The sequence below is a fragment of the Saccopteryx leptura genome, chromosome 1 (genome assembly GCF_036850995.1).
Source record: "Saccopteryx leptura isolate mSacLep1 chromosome 1, mSacLep1_pri_phased_curated, whole genome shotgun sequence".
NCBI classification, from domain to species: Eukaryota; Metazoa; Chordata; class Mammalia; order Chiroptera; family Emballonuridae; genus Saccopteryx; species Saccopteryx leptura.
The window spans coordinates 233749015-233769279 of NC_089503.1; the positions used below are offsets into that span (position 1 = coordinate 233749015).

Sequence of the window (20265 nt, forward strand, 5' to 3'; positions counted from 1 at the left end):
TACAGTTGTTCACATGGAAAAAAAATACAATAACAAACAATAATATAAGAATAAACTGCATTTCGTGTACCCACAACTATAACCCTCCTTTGCCTCACCCTGTATATTATACATATAACAATATTACAGTCAAGAAGTGAGATGGGGAACTGATCTAAGATGGGAGCTAATAAGAACAGAAATGTGATTAAGATATTAGGATATGATACTGAACTGTCCTAGTCATTACAATTAGCATTGGTAATTATAGATCAATACATATATAAAGAAATGTTGAATTTCTTCTAAATAACATCATGGAGGAAGAGTTAATCTCCTACATGCTAACTTACCTGATCCTCTTGAAACAAAACGCCTTTCTGAGCATTTATCCGTTTAAAAAGATCCCCTCCTTCACAATAATCCATCACTATGTAGAGAGAGCCATTTTCTACAAAATATAAACATTACATTACATTTTTAATGTTATCAAAAGCATAAATAATTTAAAGGTACTAGAGGGTTACTAAAAAGCAGCAATTAATTAATTTTGTTCTGTTGAACCAAAAACAGAACCATACTCAAAAGAATTACAGTACAAAGTCAAGATATACTGATCACACAAATTGTACAATACCTTGGCTTAATAAATCCATCATTAATGATTTTTCTACCAAGAATATACCATCTTTATTGGATCTCTGGAATACAGACAATATGTAGACAGATACTCCTTGACTTTCAATGGGGTCACAGCCCAATAAACCCATTTTAAGTTGAAAATATCGTAGTTGAAAATGTATATTTTAATACTTATTCTTAATACCTTCATGATTCCTCCCATGGGTAAATACTTCTTAATGTTTCCGTCCTCCCTTATTCTTACATGAGAATAAAACTATGCTTATACTTCCTAAGGAAGGAAGAATAGCTAATATCATTTCTAACATTTACTAAACTACTACTTACTAGTGAAACTACTGCAACTCAAAGAACAGTTTTCCCAGTTTTCACTTCTCTCAGTACCCTGTGCTTGTGACCTTACTTCCAGGAGAATTAATTACTTTTACCTTGTAGTAGTGCTATTTCTTATAGTGCTCATATCCCCTTCTGATATACTGCTTCTAGTGTCATGGATTGAGAACCTATATGATTGAGCCAATTAAGAATTTATTATAACTCTTAAAAAAGGAATCTATTATAACTCTTTATGATTGATAGGAAAAGATTATCCAAATACACAGGTGAGAAATAACAATGTAAAAAAAAAGCTATACAATTCACTATTTATGAAAAACATGTATAAGATATTAAAATTTATGAAGCATACACAAAAAGCAAAAAATTATGTACCATATGATATCATTTTATGTATGCTTATTAATACACAAAATATTTTTGGAAGAAACACAAGGCAGCAGTAACAGCGGTTAATTCCAGAAAAGGAAAATAGGTAACAGAAAGGTAGGAACAGAAAACAAACTTTTTACTGCTATGTAATATTTAAATTTTGAACTATAAGCATGTATCTAAAAAGAAATAAAAGCATCACGAGATTTCTTTTTTTAAAAACGTAAGTGTATATATGTGAGAGAGAGAGAAAAAGAGACAGAACTAGAGACAGGGAGACAGAGAAAGTTAAATAAGCCCAGAGAAAGGGACAGAGAAGCAATCCTGAAGGAAAATGAGTGAGCTTTAGTACATGAAAGCGGTAACATTTTCTGCTGCCCAAATATTACTTCCTTTGGGGATAAATACTACTTAAAATATAAGGTTAACAGAGAAGCCTTTTCTCCATGAGGGAAGTACTAATCCATTTTGTATTCCTTCAATTACTCACACATCTTAGTCCCAGTTATGAGCCAGGCACTTTGCACAGATGTGAGGGATACAGAAATAAAAGATATCATCCTTACAGGCAAGTAACAGAGTAGAGACAACAAAAATGTAGAGACAACACATACAAATAAACAATGATACAAGACAAACTGTCACTTTTTCAATAACAAGATCAAATTTTTTAAATGTGTAAATGAAATAGCAAAGTGTCTAGTTAAATAGTAAATCTAATTATACATTTATATACCTAAAAATATTTTTTCCACTTTCATTTTCTATGAAACAATTTTATGCATACTTTTCCCATCTACCTTCAATATCAATGTCTTTTTATTGATTCAGCTCTCAGTTTTTGTTATACACATGACCCACACTTCCTTTTAACTGAGAGTATTTTAAAACTGTTTTATGTTATTATTTTAATTTGTTCTATGTCCTAACTCACATATACATAGCATTTTTTTTCAAAAATTTTTACTTATTTATCCATTTTGGAGAGGAGAGTGAGAGAAAAGGGGGGGAGGAGCAGGAAGCATCAACTCCCGTATGTGCCTTGACCAGATAAGTGCAGGGTTTTGAACCGGCGACCTGAGTGTTCCAGGTCGACGCTTTATCCACTGCGCCACCACAGGTCAGGATCCATAGCATTTTTTAAAAATCCTCCTAGAGGCCTTATAAGCAAGCATGATTGTAACAACATAAACATACTGCCTTTTTAGTGACTTTAGAAGACTGGCTCACAATGGTATTTGCAATTATGACATCATTGCAAATAAAATGCAATTATGACATCAATATAAAAAATTTTTATGCCTCTTTTTGAAAATGCTTCTGAGGATCTCTGTAAGCACTCAAAATTAACTCACTGAAGACTACTTCCCCAAAAGCATTTTATTTAATCTACTAAAACTTTCTGAGAGCACACTGTGTGTAATGAGAGCTAAGACAACTTTCTAGAAAACAATTTTGCTTTGGGACACTCCTAGCCCTACCCCAATAGCTGTCAGCCTTCTCTCTATCTATGAATCTGTCTCTATTTTGCTTGTTAGTTCATTTTGTTCATTAGATTCTACATATGAGTGAGATCATATGGTGCTTGTCTTTCTCTGATAGGCTTATTTCACTCGTCATTAATGACTTTTTATTAAAACTTATATTCACATATAAAAACATCAGTTATACTCTCATAAATGCAACTATTAACTGCATTGAAAGAATATAGCATCCATAAGCTCTTCATGAAAAAAAATTAATGAAACCAGACAAGCAAGTAATGAATTCAAACAACCTAGAGAAGGGGATGATAACATACAAAAGAACTAACAGTAAGAACTGAATTGAATCTGTCTAAATACAGGAACAAGGCCAACAATTACAAGAATTATAATTTCAGAACAAAAGATAAATTGTTACTTTTACTAAGTCAATATGAACAAAAGTCAATTAGTGGGGAAGAACTGTAAATACACTCATTTCCCCATCTTTCATGGCAGACAAAATAGGCATTTTTTTAAAGACCAAACTATTTCATTTTTAAATTGACAGATTTAAAATGTTTGCATATATGTTATTTTTAGTAATTTCATAAAATAATTAAATAGTTGTGTATTAAAGATACCCAAAAGCTCTATTAGAAACTAAAGAGGTTCCAAAGCTACAAGGATTAAAATAAACTAAAGATCACTCAGGTAAGGCAGAAATAGGAACTGTGACCAAATATACATAATCGCCAGATAAAGTTACAGCATATAAATTTTAAAATGAAATTATGAGCTAGGGCTGGAGAGCTTATGAGACACAAGAACACCTACTCCCTTTAGTCTAACAATTCTACTCCTATAGAAATACTGCTGTTGCACAGACACGTGGACAAGGATATTCAGTGTAACATTATTTGTAATAGTAACATGGATAGATCTTGAGAATATCATGCTAAGCAAAATAAGTCAGAAGAAAAAGTTAAGAACCGTATGATTTTACTCATATTTGGGATAAAAAACTAAAAACAACAAGCAAACAAATGAGACAACTCATAGACACTGAAAACTGTATGGCAGTTATCAGGGAAAGGGGAGTTGGGGTAGGTAGGTAGGTAGTACAGGGGGTCAAATATAGGGTGACGGAAAGAGATTTGACTCTCGGTGGTAAACATACAATGCAGTATACAGAGGATGCATTGCACACAATGGATACACTATAGTTATTACACAAAAGCTGTCCAGAATGAGGTGCATCAATATATCAGGACATGAGATATAAAGTAACAGATTCATAAGATATAAAATAAAAAGGACAAGATGAAAACAAACAAAAACACACCATCCATCTTATTTTTGTTTTGTTTTTTGTTTTTTGTATTTTTTTGTATTTTTCCGAAGTTGGAAACAGGAAGGCAGTCAGACAGACTCCCGCATGCGCCCGACCAGGATCCACCCGGCATGCCCACCAGGGGGCAATGCTCTGCCACAATCAGAGCCATTCTAGCGCCTGAGGCAGAGGCCACAGAGCCATCCACAGCGCCAGGCAAACCCTGCTCCAATGGAGCCTTGGCTGCGGGAGGGGAAGAGAGAGACAGAGAGGAAGGAGAGGGGGTGGAGTGGAGAAGCACATGGGCGCTTCTCCTGTGTGCCCTGGCTGAGAATCGAACCCGGACTCCCGCACACCAGGCCGACGCTCTACCACTAAGCCAACCTGCCAGGGCCTCAACTTATTTTTTTTTTTTAATATTTTTTATTTATTCATTTTAGAGAGGAGAGGGAGAGACAGAGAGAGAGAGAGGAGAGATAGAGAGAGAGAACTTATTTTTAAACATTAAAAGCTATATGATGTTTCTTTCATATAAGCAAGGAAAACACAGTGAAGTGTAAATACTGCTGTATTAACACTGCTAACCCCTGAGGAAGGGGAATGAGGGTGGAGTGGGAGGAACAGAGAACTCAGCATGCACCCATCTCTGAACTTTTTAAGTATGTTTACCAAGAACATTTATTCCTTCAAAATCAAATAGCAGTAATAGTAAAATTTTATTTTAGAAATGTGCTACCCCTTTTGAATTAGAAATTTCTATGTGAATCATTCAACGTAAATACAAAACATCTGTTGGAGTACTTGTTGACATATATGCAAGTCTTTTTTTTTTTTTTTTTTTTTTTTGCATTTTTCCGAAGCTGGAAACAGGGAGGCAGTCAGACAGACTCCTGCATGCGCCCGACTGGGATCCACCCGGCATGCCCACTAGGGGGCAATACTCTGCCCCTCTGGGGCGTCGCTCTGTTGCATCCAGGGCCATCCTAGCGCCTGACGCAGAGGCCACAGAGCTATCCTCAGCGCCCGGGGGCCATCTTTGCTCCAATGGAGCTTTGGCTGCGGGAGGGGAAGAGAGAGACAGAGAGGAAGGAGGCGGGGAGGGGTGGAGAAGCAGATGGGCGCTTCTCCTGTGTGCCCTGGCTGGGAATCAAACCTGGGACTCCTGCATGCCAGGCCAACGCTCTACCACTGAGCCAACCGACCAGGGATATTCAAGTCTTTTAACTTGAAATATTAAATCTTGGTGATTAAAAAAAAAAATGCTAAACAATAGATACTGAGGGAAAGATAAAGAAAGAAAATCAAAGATAAATAAAGATAAATTTTAAAATGTCCTGGGAAGGAAAAGATAGTGTGGTACTCTCATATAAAACATAAATCCTAATTTCACTGCCAAAATAGAACATAATAGAACAAATAAATAATACGAATACCTTATGACACAATGAGCTAAGTGATATATATATATATGGAGAGAGAGAGAGAGAGAGAGGGATCAAGGTATGTTCTATTTTACTTTACTAGATACCAAGTTTATCTGGGGCAAGGATCTTTAGCTCTCATTCAGGCTCTGAAACTGGTATGTGATGTGACCCTGCAACCCTCATTTAAACTATCTTCTACTTTCAATCTAGATTATTTTTCTGTTTCACAATAGGGATCTTTGATAATAATGGGAATGACTTCAACAGGATTTCAATAAGCCACCTTGATCTGCTGTTAGAGAAGCTTTGCTTCTCTGAGTTCCTGTACTAATAAATATAATGGTATGCATTTCCAAAACAGCAATACAGTTACAACATTTTAAGAATTTAACACTCTAAAATACCTCAATATTATAATAATGAGGAATAGAGGAGAATACAAATGAGTAGGATACTTTCTAAAGATCAGACCATTATCTCAGTAGCAGTACTGGTAGCACTTAAAAGGAGTTTAGTTTAAAAAGATGCAAGTTACTGTTCCTGCTTTGTGCAAATTCTTGCACTTAACACATTGCTTCCTTTTAAGAAATCATAGTAACAGTGCACTAGAATTAAACTACACAGGAATAGTGTGCTGTATTATCCTAGAATCAAGCTGATATTCATATGAATAGGTATTTAAGCAAAAATTATTTACTGTTCTTTGTATGAATATATTCACAAAAAGATTCTTTATAAGAAAAGTATCTAAAAGTCATCATGTGGTTTGGGAGTTTTTGAAACTCGCTTGAAAAATTTATCTGACCTTCAAATGATTCTTTGTACTGGACAATATTTGGATGCTTCATGTTTGCCAACACTGCAACTTCTCTCCTTGATTCTTCCCTTTCTTTATTGGACATCTTAAATGGGAGGAAAAAAGAAAATATTAAATTAAGTATCACTACACAACCTAAAGTCCTCCAATAACAGTAGTTTAAAAATAATGGTAACAATAAAGCATGGTCCAAATAAAATATAGCCTGAAGTTCAAAGGAATGAACTGAATTGAGAAGATCAGAAAACATTTTAAGAGGTTCAAACTAGTTCAAGTTAGAGAACAGTAGACATAAACACAAGCACATACAGAAAAAATCTGAAAGGATACATAGACATCAGAAATTAGTGGCTCTCCCTGGGGTTAAGGCAGTCTTCCACTTCAGGTTATACTTTGCCATATATATATATTTTCTTTATCTATCACAATGAGCCCTTTTGTAACCAGACTCTTACTTAAATAACCAAATGAAAAATATACTTACTCTTGAGATGCTAATTTCCTTGATAACATATCGTCTGCCATCTTCTGTAGATTTAACAAGAATGGCTTTTCCAAATGAACCTTCTCCAATCTTCTGTAGTCTAACATACTTCTCCATGGTTCTTTTTCTAAGGCATCTTAACTGATATGCTAGACATAAAAAAAAAATCATTTAAGAGAGGTAGGCATGTCTTCTATGATTATGTTTAATTTAAATTATAATTCCTTAGTGACTGTTTACTTAAAAAATATTTTAAATATTTACTAAAAGTTAAATAGTTTATCTCAATTTTACTCATGCAACACAATAGCTAAAAAGTGACATTTCAATTTTATAAGAATGCTTTGTAAAGTCAAATATTATATATACTTAATGTATACAGAGAGAAGAAAACTTTTTCTTATTTGAATTAATTAGCACTATTTTATTATCTCCAATAAAAATTCAAACTTAATAAGATCATTTCCCAGTTATTTAGCTACCTATTACACATTTAAATTGTTTAGTTTGCTATTCTAAAAACATCTAAAATTTCCATACATATATTTTTATATACTTATAAAAATTCCTTAAGATAAAATCCTAGTTCAGAGAATATGAACACTTAATTAAAGCCTTCAAAACATACCGCTTAACTCTCTTACAGAAATGTCTAATAACATTTTAACTAGCAGTGAATAAAAGTGCCTACTGGTAGGTACGTACTGTTCTAAAACTGGTTATTACTTAAAATATTTGAGAGGCAATAAATGGTAGTAAAGAGCATTGAAACCTTCGAGTCAGAGAACTTGGTCTTAAATCCTGGGCTTTATCACTTATTTTTTATGTGACATTAGATTAGATATTCATCTTCATGTGCCTCAGTTTGTTCATCTATAATATGTGGATAAAAACAGTATGTACTTACAGAATTGTTGGGATAAGTAGTTAATTTCAGCAATGTACTAAGAACAGTGTGGTGTCACTAGTAGTTGCTGTTTTTATTCTTTACATTTGATGGGGAAAATGGTGTCTCATTTTATTTGAATTTCTATTACATATCAGTGTATTTGAAAAATTCATCTATGTTTATTGAACATTTGTATTCTGATCTTTTAAACTCGTCATGTTCTTTATCCATTTCTACTGGGACAGCCTTTTAAAAATTAATTTGTAAAAGCTCCTTTAATGAAGATGTGAGCCCTTCTCCATCATAACTTTTTTCTTATATGCTATTTGCCTTTCAATTCTATTTAAATATAAAAGTTTATTTTGATATGAACAAATTTATCAATTTTTTCTTTATATTTCTGCCTTTGTTATAATTAGAAACTTACTATAGCAGGATATTTGATTAAGGTCACTGGTAGCTTTAGCTATAGCAATTTCAGGAGACTGGTGGGGACAGAAGCTAAAAATACGAGGTAGTGAAAGCTTTAAAAAGCTTTATAAAGCAAAAGGGAGGGGAGAAGGAAGGACAGGGAGAAAGAGTCACAAAGTAATCATTAGCACTGCCTATTAGCAAGATCACCATTACTGTGGAGATACATAAATTCACTGTTAATCTAAAACTAAAAATTCACTTAATTTGCTCTTTTCTATTTCTATTCCTAGCAAGCAGACTTTCCAGGTATGATTCCCTTCTAGGAGAAAATGCATGCAGTGCTGAACAGCTTACCTGACTCGTAGAACTGGAAGTGGTAAAGGTCTCATTTTGGTGCCTTTCTGACCTTTATACTATTACAGCTCTGCTACTGTCAAGCAACTTTAGCCAAGACAGTGAATGCATTAGGCTCAACATGACCTTGTATTTTATTTGTGTTTGCCAACAGGATGCCTTATTTGTTTGAGAAAAAAGTGTCTTTCCAAATGACCTCATTTATTGGGACTCTAAAAAAGTTGTTAATCATAATACTTTTGTTCATTTTACAACCACTTAAAGGCCTACTATCAGGAAAGCAGTGTTATTGCTTAATGCCCAAATAGCATGTGCTTATGCGGCTATTACTATTGTCTTCATTTTGCGTTAAGAGGCCAACTCCTCATTAAACAACTCAGTAAACTGGCAAAGAATTAAAGGTAACATGTGACTTAAGTTGAGAATAAAATGTTGGCCCGACCAGGCCATGGCGCAGTGGATAGAGCATCAGAGTGGGACGCGGAAGACCCAGGTTCGAAACCCCGAGGTCACCGGCTTGAGTACAGACTCACCAGCTTGAGTGCAGGGTCACTGGCTTGAGCGTGGGATCATAGACATGACCCCATGATCACTGGCTTGAAGCCCAAGATCGCTGGCTTGAGACCAAGGTCACTGACTTGAGCAAGGGGTCACTTGCTCTGCTAGAGCCCCCCCATCCCCCACCCCCGGTCAAGGCATATATGAGAAAGCAGTCAATGAACCACTAAGATGCCGCAACAAAGAATTGATGCTTCTCATCTCTCTCCCTTCCTGTCTGTGTCTCTATCTATCCCTCTCTCTGGCTCTGGCTCCGTCAAAAATAAAAAAATAAAATGTTGTAGCACTGAATGTAAAAGGAATATTAGAGTTAAGCTTACATATTTATTTCTTATGGTTATCTTTTTAAAAGCAATAATCATTAATTCAACAATCTTTGTACCTGCCATTAGATAAGATACTCAATAATTGAAGTTTCTCTAAAGGGTTAAGTATTTATTTCTGAAAATTAAAAATACTTCAGACAACTTATTGTGAAAACAAAAGGAAGCTATTAGATTCATTCTGCTAACTCAAGTAAGAGTCAATCAGCAGTGAGACCACCATAAAATTAACTGTGCCAAGTGTAGAAGTAGGAAGCAGCCATATCTCTTTCTGGTATTGATCCTGGGCAGAATTGGTTTCTTTCATTTCCGTCTAGAGTGCAGAGTAGGTAACTACATCTCCTAATGTAGTGTTGTAAGTACACATCTTCACACTACTCCCCCAGCTCAGCTGCCTGAATCACTGATGGTGTATATATTTTTAAGAGCTGTTTTGCATTTAGAAGTAACTTTACATGTTTGAAATCACTAGCCATATTTTCTTCATGATAAGGCCACTGGGAAACAGAAAAGTTTCCTGTAGAAAATCACCCATTTTTTTTTCAATTGCAGTTGTCCTCAAACTGTTTGCAATTGTATTCATTTTAATAAAAAGAAGTGTTTTCATAATAACAGAGACCAAGTCTATAATACTGCCTGGAGGAGACCCAGTGTTTTGCACCATTTTCTTTCATTTAATACATACAGGCAAGGACATCCAACTCATGCCTTTCTTAGGGGGAAATGAGACAATTATTATGTCAACCATACATAAATCTATCCTTTATGAAGTTGAACAAATAACTAGCTGGTCAGCATTTGCATTCCTTGACAGGGAGTTTGAAATTTATAATATAGAAGTAACTTCAGGTAGACTGAGTTCAAGAGGGTCAAGTACATGATGCCACAACCCAAGAAAACATTTTTAAAGAAAGATTAGATTTTTCTACCTACAGGTATCTGGAAATAATTTACTATAAAAAAATCAGCCTGACCTGTGGTAGTGCAGTGGATCAAGTGTCAACTTGGAATGCTGACAGGTTGCCAATTTGAAACCCTGAGCTTCTCTGGTCAAGGTATATATAAGAAGCAACTACTATAATTTCTGCTCCTCTCTTCTCTTCCCCTCCCTCTCTCTCTAAAAGTCAGAAAATAAAATCTTTTTTAAAAAACATATGTTGGTGTTTAATTTATAGTTTAGATTAGTGGTTGGAAAAGTGGCCTTGAAAACATCAGTAAGATGGAAAATCTTAAATTTAAAAAATTTATAATGGCTTAAGATATGTTCAGATTACCTTAAAATTTAAAAATGAAAATTATAGATGACTTATATACATTATTACTATTTTCAAAGCTTTCTTCACATTTTAAAAAAAGTCTCACTTTCCTTCTACTACAGTGTGTCCATAAAGTAATGGTGCACTTTTGACCAGTCACAGGAAAGCAACAAAAGACGATAGAAATGTGAAATCTGCACCAAATAAAAGGAAAACTCTCCCAGTTTCATATTTATTCAGTGCAGTTCGATGTGGGCTCACGCACAGATTTTTTAGGGCTCCTTAGGTAGCTATCCCATATAGCTCTACAGACTTGTCACTGACTGATGGCCTACCAGAACGGGGTTTCTCCACCAAACTGCCGGTTTCCTTCAACTGCTCATCCCACCGAGTAATGTTATTCCTATGTGGCGGCGCTTCATTATAAATGCGCCGATATTCACGTTGCACTTTGGTCACGGATTTGAATTTAGCGAGCCACAGAACACACTGAACTTTCCTCTGTACCATCCACATCTTGACTGGCATGGCCGTGGGCTGTTCCGCTGTATACACGGTGTTACGTCATCGTCTGCGCATGCGCACATGCTGCCACATCATCCTACAGAAACTGGAAGGGTTTTCCTTTTGGTGCAGATTTCACATTTCTATCGTCTTTTGTTGCTTTCCTGTGACCGGTCAAAAGTGCACCATGACTTTACGGACACACTGTATTTATTTATTTTCATTAGAGCAGCTATTTTCCAGCTATGACTTTAGAGAAATAACTATAAAGCCAAGCCAAATTAGCAGCAGGGTTACTGAATTACTTTGGGTCCCAAAAGTTTCTTCAAACATAAAAGTTGAGGTTTTTACTGTATTTGTAGAACACAATTTTTGTTTTAAACTGTAGTTCCGTTTCTCAAAAACATTTTTTAAATAGAATGAACTATCCCAGCTGCATTTGACACATAAACTGAACAAATAACCAATGTACACTGTTGGTTGTGCATTAACAGACATGAGCAACTTTTGGCATCTATGTCCTCAAATGTATGTTTTCACAAATCACCTTTATTTCTAAGTGACAATAATTGAAGTTAAGTATAAAAAGAAACCTGCATTTCTAATCCAGAGTTTTAAATGTCCCATAATACAATGTAAGAAAATGTGAAATATTGTATCTTTTTCTGTTACTAACTCATATCATTAAAATGAAAATAGTTGTTTTAAACAACAAAGAAAGAAAGAAAATGGGCTTGTCGTGAGGACTATATTAAAATTTCTGTGACAGTTTACCGTATTTCTCATTGTAAATTAACAAATCCATGTTCTCATTTTACCTATCAATACCAAAATTTGTTTTACTTAGCCTCTAAAAAAATGATCCAATTTCCTTAAATGACAAAATTCATATTCTAGGTCTTAAGACTAAAGGCCAGAATGCAGCTTGTAGTAAAAATCAAAGAGATAATTACTCCTTATAAAATTGTGTGAGAGAGATCTTTCTTTTACCTTAGAAAACACTATAACCATTTTCTATTTCAAATTGTCTGTAATAGAAGACAAGCTTTTAGCAACTTTAAGAGAAACAAGAAATCAAGTATAAGGATAGCACTACAGTATTATCAGTGAGTTAAAGTAGAGAAGTCATTTCAAATACAAATATTGATCGACTTACGACCTATGCAACTTACGACCATTCGACTTGACGACCACAATCGCTAGCCACGACTGCTCCGCGTGGGGCAGCGCAAGCCTTGCCCAGCTGGGCATACGATAGTGCGGACCAGCTTCCGGCAGCACTACCATCTCCACGTGCACCATTTCAACTGTTATCTCAGACTCAGTACAGCAATTTGTGTTTTGTGTCTTGGATATTTTTCATCAAACCCCTCCCAAGATATCTACCAAGAGGAAATTGTCTTTGCAAATATTAAACCAGTTGTACTGGTAATGCAGTGTTTTACTTAAACCTGACAAATGTAAAAATAAGAGATAAAATGGTGTAGAGATGATACAAATGGCATAAAATGAACAAAGAAAATTATGATATATAACAATAATGAAAGAAGATTATGATAAAATATGACAAAGATTTTTATAACATCATTTCACAGTACTGTACATATAGCCTACTCAACTTACGACCAAGTCGTGTTACGACCAGTCTGTCGGAACCAATCGTGGTTGTAAGTCGAGCACTAGCTGTATACTTTCACATCCAACTTTGATCAAATGGCATAATGGCTATCTGGGCACCAGCCAGAATTTAATGATTTCTCTAGGACATCAAAGTATATTACATTACCATGCAATTTAGAAAAAAATATCCAGATAAACTCATCTTAGAAAGCTAATTTCATAAGTCAAATTACATTAAATAACAACCACATAATGAGATTATTTCACAGCCATTATTGTTTTGTAACTTTTGCCAAGAAAAGGTAGATGGGTAGATGAATAGGAAGATTCAATATCAGAAAGTTTTTCATTCTTAAACTCTAAATTTAATGCTGTCCTCACAGAAACAAAACCTTTGAGGGTGAAAGAGATTAGATAAGCTGATTTTAAAGTTAATATAAAAAAAGCAAGAATAGCCAAAGAAATAGTAAAAAAAAAAATTGAAGACTTGTTCTATTTGATATTAAGACATTATAAAATAGCTATAATAATTATGAAATTGGCAAATTCTAGAAAGTCCAGAAATAAATACTTTTTAAGTTTTAACTTGGTGGAAAACCACTGTGACATTTCAAATACAGAAATGATGAATTTTGAATTAAATAGTATTTAGCTGGCCCTGGCCAGTTGGCTCAGTGGTAGAGAATCAGACCGGCATGTGGATGTCACTGGTTCAATTCCTGGTCAGGGCACACTGGAGAAGTGACCATCTGCTTCTCCACCCTTCCTCCTCTCCCTCCTCTCTCTCTTTCTCTCTTTCTTTTCCTGCAGCCATTGCTGTTGGAGCAAGTTGGCCCCTGGAGCTGAAGATGGCTCCATGGCCTCGCCTCAGGTGCTAAAATAGCTTGGTTGCCAAGCAAAAGAGCAATGCCCCAAATGGGAAGAGCATCGCCTGGAAGGGGGCTTGCTGGTGGATAAGGGGCACACGCAGGTGTCTCTCTGCCTGCCCATTTCTCACTTAAGAAAACAAAAGTATTTATCCAACTAGGTAGCAATGTGGAAAAAAGAGTAAAATCCATTGTCTATTTTATTCACTTTTTATCAACATAAATTTCAGAAGGTAAAACACTTAAAAATAAAAAATAAATCATAATAGTAATAAAATAAAACACGAATGGATGAGTTTTATGATGTTAAAGTAGAATAGCTTAGTATGACACAAACCCAAAAAGCTTTATGGGATTAATATGACTAAATAAAAATCCTGCACAGCAAAAACTAGTATAAGTCAAAATTCAAATGACAAAAAGATCATATAACCAAGAGCTCATTTTTCTTTTGTGTGTGTGTGTGTGTATATATGTGTGTGTGACAGAGACAGAGAGAGGGACAGAGACAGACAGACAGGAAGAGAGAGAGATGAAAAGCATCAATTCCTCATTGCAGTACCTTACTTGTTCATTGATTGCTTTCTCATATATGTCTTGACTCATATATGCCTTGACAGGGCTGGCGGGGCTTACAGCAGAGCGAGTGACCCCTTGCTCATGCCAGCAACACCGGGCTCTAGCCAATGACCTTAGACTTCAAGCCAGAGACCTCTGGGCTCAAACCAGGGACCTTTGGACTCAAGCCAGCAACCATACAGGTCATGTCTATGATCCTACACTCAAGTTTTAAAGTTAATATAACCAAGCTATTTTAGCACCTGAGGCGAGGTCATGGAGCCATCCTCAGCTCCAGGGGCCAACTTGCTCCAACAGAGCAATGGCTGCAGGAAAAGAAAGAGAGAGAGAGAGAGGAGGGAGAGGTGGGAAGGGTGGAGAAGCAGATGGTCACTTCTCCAGTGTGCCCTGACCAGGAATCAAACCAGAGACATCCACATGCCGGTCCGATTCTCTCCCACTGAGCCAACTGGCCAGGGCAACAAAATACTATTTAATTCAGCAATCCAGCACTCAAGCCAGCAACCTCGAGGTTTCGAATCTGGTTCCTCTGCATCCCAGTCCAAAGCTCTTTCCACTGCACCACTGCATGGTCAGACAAGAGGTCATTTTTTTAATAAAGAAAATGCCCCCATATATTCATAGAAAAAATTCAATACAAAAATGTACAAAGAGCTTGAACTCAAGGTCGCTGGCTTCAGCAAGGGGTCACTTGCTTTGCTGTAGTCCCCTAGTCAAGGCACATATGAGAAAGCAATCAATGAACAACTAAGGTGCTGCAATGAAGAATTGATGCTTCTCATCTCTCTCCCTTCCTGTCTGTCTGTCCCTATCTGTCCCTCTCTCTGTCTCTGTCACAAAATAAAGGAGAAATGTACAAAGAAAATGAAGTTAAAAGTTAACAATAACAAAAAAATACAAGGCTCTTTGTTGTATTTTGTTGATATAATAATGTGCAAAGTTATGCAATGTCACATAAAGAAAAATACAATTTAAAAGTACAAGAGATAAGTTTTGTTACATATATTTTAATGCAACAAAAAAGTACAAGAGAGAATTTTTTTTAGCCATAAGAATGGAAAAATTCAGGCCCTGGCCGGTTGGCTCAGTGGTAGAGCGTTGGCCTGGCATGCAGAAGTCCCGGGTTCGATTCCCAGCCAGGGCACACAGGAGAAGCACCCATCTGCTTCTCCACCCCTCCCCCTCTCCTTCCTCTCTGTCTCTCTCTTCCCCTCCTGCAGCGAGGCTCCATTGGAGCAAAGATGGCCCGGGACGCTGGGGATGGCTCCTTGGCCTCTGCCCCAGGCGACAGAGCGAGGCCCCAGAGGGGCAGAGCATCGCCCCCTGGTGGGCAGAGCGTAGCCCCCTGGTGGGCGTGCCGGGTGGATCCCGGTGGGGCGCATGCGGGAGTCTGTCTGACTGTCTATCCCCGTTTCCAGCTTCAGAAAAATACAAAAAAAAAAAAAGAATGGAAAAATTCAAGAAGTTTGTTTTTGTACTATGTTGTAGGGGAATATAAGAAAACAGAATACGGTGAGAATACAAACCAATAACAATACTAAGGAATATCAATTCAGCAGTATCTACCAAAATTATAATTATTCAGATACCTTGACCCAGTAATTCCATTTCTAAGAATTTACCCTATAAATATTTTCAAATGTATAGAAATGAGACATGTACAAAGTTATCCTCTGCAATACTGTTTGAAATGGCAAAACTTAATATCCATCAATAAGTCAGCAAAAGAAGCAACATTTTTATTGATATGGATTAATTTCTAAGTACCTGAATAATAAAGATGTCATGCTTTCCTTTATGTGTGAAATGTATATGTATGTACTATAATTATATTTACTTATATGTGTGTATAAATAAATTTACTTATGTGTGTGTATACATTTACATACACATATACACACATATATACATACATATATAAATATATACACACATATATATATGACCCTTACATGTACACATACACACATAATTATTTGGATAGGTAAGTAATATCTCTGAAGAGACACAAAACAAACTGATAATATTGATAGCCTTCAGGGAAGAGACCCGAGTAGTTGAGATTTTTCCATTTCTTACACCTTCTGAATTTTAAATTATATGAATATATTATCTATTTAAAACAGTAAATTAAATTTTAATTTCAAAATAATAAATACTGATAGATGCCTGACTGGTGATGGCGCCAAGGACAGAGTGTTGACCAGAACGTTAACCTGGGACACTGAGGTCCCAGGTTCGGAACCCCGATGTCCCTGGCTTGAGGGTGGGCTTATCCAGCTTGAGCATGGGTGAGGTCACCAGCTTGAGTGTGGGATCATCAACATGATTTCATGGTCATTGCCTTGAACCCAAGGTTGCTGGCTTGAGCGGAAGGAAGGGGGCCACTGGCTCAGCTAAACCAGGAGATACACAAATCCCGCCTCTAGTCAAATCAGATATCTTTCCTCACATTTCACTAAGAATTTCTTTAAGCTACAAATAAGCAGTATTTGACATAAAACTTTGTGCACCAAATCTGAAAAATGTCAAAGTATAAAAATGAAAAACTTTATCCCCATCAATCTTGAACATTAAGTCTGTTCAGCTATATAATGAACAAATTATCCTAATGGGAAACATTGGTAAAGGAATGTCAACAGATTTCAAGAAATACTTATGTTCTGTCTGCAGCCATAATCCATACATATAGTTCTCCCAAAATAATAAATACCATTTGGGAAAACATTGTAGATCATGGTGGTTTGAAAGAGATTAAACTACAATATGTGCAATGTGATGTCCACGAATCAATCCATTTATATTGTCTTTTAACATCCTGCTTTTGGTTGACCATAAAGCCCCAAGCAGTAGGATAACATACCTAAATTAATTAAATTTTGGTGTTAGACAATAATTTGCTAATTGACTGGTTTAGAAATAAGAATTGATTTTCCCTGGCTGGTTGGCTCAGCGGTAGAGTGTCGGCCTGGCGTGCGGGGGACCCGAGTTCAATTCCCGGCCAGGGCACATAGGAGAAGCGCCCATTTGCTTCTCCACCCTCCCCCCCCTCCTTCCTCTCTGTCTCTCTCTTCCCCTCCCGCAGCCAAGGCTCCATTGGAGCAAAGATGGCCCGGGCGCTGGGGATGGCTCCTTGGCCTCTGCCCCAGGCGCTAGAGTGGCTCTGGTTGAGGCAGTGCTATGCCAGGAGGGGCAGAGCATCGCCCCGAGCGTTGCCCCTGGTGGGCGTGCCGGGTGGATCCCGGTCGGGCGCATGTGGGAGTCTGTCTGACTGTCTCTCCCCGTTTCCAGCTTCAGAAAAATACAAAAAAAAAAAAAAGAATTGATTTTATGAGCTCTTTAAACATCTGTATGAAATTACTTGGGATGCATAAATTGGGTAAGTACATTTATCCTAAACATGTTTACTTATAGTATTAGTATAGTGCTGTTTTAAAATCCTCTAATGACTTTGTATTTTATTGGTGTTAATGAGATGAACATCAATAGTTTATAAGAATAAATATTTCATGTAAAGATAAACATGGGCAGTTTAACTCCTGGTCTGTTTCCTTGCCCGTTATGAAATTGTACTTGTGGCTCTCAGTGGAGGGCAGGACAAACACGTAAGAAAAAGTCACAATTATGTTTCATTATGGTATTCCTATTCAATAAAGAATCAGAGAACGTATGATACTGTTTTCTAAAACTCGATTAAATGCAGGTTTTCAGTAATGTAACTTTTAAAAGGAAGCTACTTGTCTATTTAAATGGTAGTAGAGTGTGAGGCAGGACATTACCCTAAAGAGGAAGAAGGGTTCGATAGGATGAAGTAATATAAGGAAAAAACAGATTGGAAGAAATGGGGGAAGTCAGTCAGAAAAAGGTCAAAACAAGAACATACTTTTAATTGTATTTTTCTCCCGTGTTTTTTCTTTGGTTCAAGCTTCTGCCAGAAAAGACAAAATGTGACCTAGTTCATAACAGAGCAAACATTATATACTCTCTTGAAATACACACATACATACCATTTGGGATTATGAGAGAGGGTCAGTTTATCTTCTCAGTAAGGAAAGTCCCTGCTTTATTTCTCATTACTCCAAAAAGCAGAAAGCAAAGATGGGATTCCTCCTAGACTTTTTTCCCCCCAATATATGTGTTCTTTTTCTCTGTAAGTCTATTCAGGCAACAATTAACGGCTTCCTTAGTGGAAACTACCAACATGTAAATAATTTATATTCATAAAATGGTGTCATGACCATGACTTAGAAGGTAGAAGATTAGACAGAGTAAAATTTACTTGGAATTCAATGTCAATGTATTATTAAAATGACCTCAAAAGAAGTCCTGTGGCCAACTTCCATAACCTTTTACTAAACCAATGGTGACTTTTACTGTACAAAAACCTGTTTTCCCACAAAATAGGCTCCTTACCTTTCACCTAGAACAATGGACAATTTTAAGTGAAGATCTGTGGATTCTCTCACACCAGACAAACCTAAACTAGAAACAAAGAACTACTTCTCTCCAATTTGGCTTCCCTCCATCATCTCTACAATACTGCTGCATCATAAGAAAAGACTATCTGTTGAATATTACTTTTAATCCTTCATAAATATTTCTGATGTAAGCTCAAATAGCAATAATTGTTCTGTTTCTTTTGGGTGGATCTTACATTACATAATAAAAATTGGGCCTGTATACAAAAAAAGTTATGATGAACTCTGAAAGCAGAACTTTTATTGCCTTATATATTAAAATTGTTTCAAATTATTAAAACTGAAATATAAGATTATAGGCTAACCAGTTGCTACTCATTTTCTAATCTAGTTTATGTGTAATTTAAGATCAGAGACAACATATAAGCCTTTAAACGATTGATTGGCCACACCAAAATTCTTAAATAATGTCCAATGATTGCTTTGTAATACATATCTTTCCTTAGAGAATTAACATTCTTTGTGAGATAAAGATATTATTTCTCCGCGCACTTAAAGTATCCATGCAATCTCTACATTAGCAAGTCTAAGCAAGGTCTCATTTGCAATATGATTTTGCCACTTTGCATATCATTTCTTTCCCCAAGTGCAACTCACCTCAACGACACAGGGCGTTAGTAGGAATAACGGTGATGATGTATAAGCAAAAGTCTAGGTGTAGCAGTCTTCCTATGGGATTTAATGAGGCAGAGGTATCACCCCGCATTCCGAAAATGACATCCTGAAAGAGAAACCAAGCCTGTCTAACCAGCATCTCACAGCCCACTATGGAAGGGGACAGTGAGTTTCCCACCCTGACACCAGCCTTTGGCTGACTGCTCAGGTTTGACTCACTCCTGGCTCGGGCAACGCCCCGTGAGACAGGTACACACTACCCGGACAAAACAAACGGGTTTCTGAGCCCCTTGGAAACGGCGGGCGGCATAGGGGGAGTGCCTCGGTTACTGCCTCTCCAACTTCCGAAGTGGTTGCTAGTGGTCGATCAGGGTGGGGCGGGCGGCGTTTGGAAACGGGAGGCTACCTGCCTGCCAGGTCCTCCTGCCTCGCAACGCCTGCTCTAGATCCCGGGCTTGCAGAGAAACGCGAGGGGACCCGGGGCTGAAGACTCTGCCGCTCACGGTCCCTAAACCCTGAAAGCTAGTGCAGAAGAAGGGGGAGCGGCCGGCGCATCACTGGCGCTGGCGTGTGACGTCATCACGCGGAAGCGGAGCGCAGAGGTTGTGGCGGAGAAAGAGCAACGGGCGGGAGGGGCGGGGCCGAGAGGAACTGGGCGGGGCCCAGAGGCGTGGGGCCCGGGTACTGCGGGTGGGTGAGGTTAAGGGAGCGGGTAAGTTGAAAAGTAGGAGGAAGAGTGAATTTTGAAGGAGTTTGGCAGAGCGAGGGAAGGACGAGAACTCACTACTAGAAATCGATTTGAAATAAAGTACATTAAACATTTGTCCCAGAACACACTACAAAGAGAAAATAACTTTTTTTTTAACTTGAAGGCTTTTATTTAGGGATGCCACATTAAAAAAAATAAACTTGTTTTTTTAAAAGCAAGCCTTTTTCTAGTATATTTTTAATAAATAAAA

At 37.0% G+C, this 20265-nt stretch overlaps 1 protein-coding gene across 11 annotated transcripts in view; it reads right to left on the minus strand.

Moving 5' to 3' along the window:
* NEK1 (NIMA related kinase 1) overlaps positions 1–19852 on the minus strand; it is a 156406-nt gene extending 136554 nt beyond the window's left edge. For 9 of the 11 annotated variants that reach the window (XM_066387877.1, XM_066387881.1, XM_066387878.1 and 6 more), the window contains exons 1-5: positions 19713–19852; positions 19289–19412; positions 6851–6999; positions 6355–6451; positions 333–430 (exon numbers count right to left, since the gene is read on the minus strand). In XM_066387877.1, the coding sequence (XP_066243974.1) occupies positions 333–430; positions 6355–6451; positions 6851–6967 (312 nt within the window). In that variant the 5' untranslated portion in view covers positions 6968–6999; positions 19289–19412; positions 19713–19852. Of the gene's footprint in view, positions 1–332; positions 431–6354; positions 6452–6850; positions 7000–8507; positions 8529–11151; positions 11173–19288; positions 19413–19712 lie in introns of those variants that run through there. The other 2 variants (XM_066387874.1, XM_066387872.1) reach the window with 2 other exon arrangements.
* Positions 19853–20265: the final 413 nt, after the last annotated feature.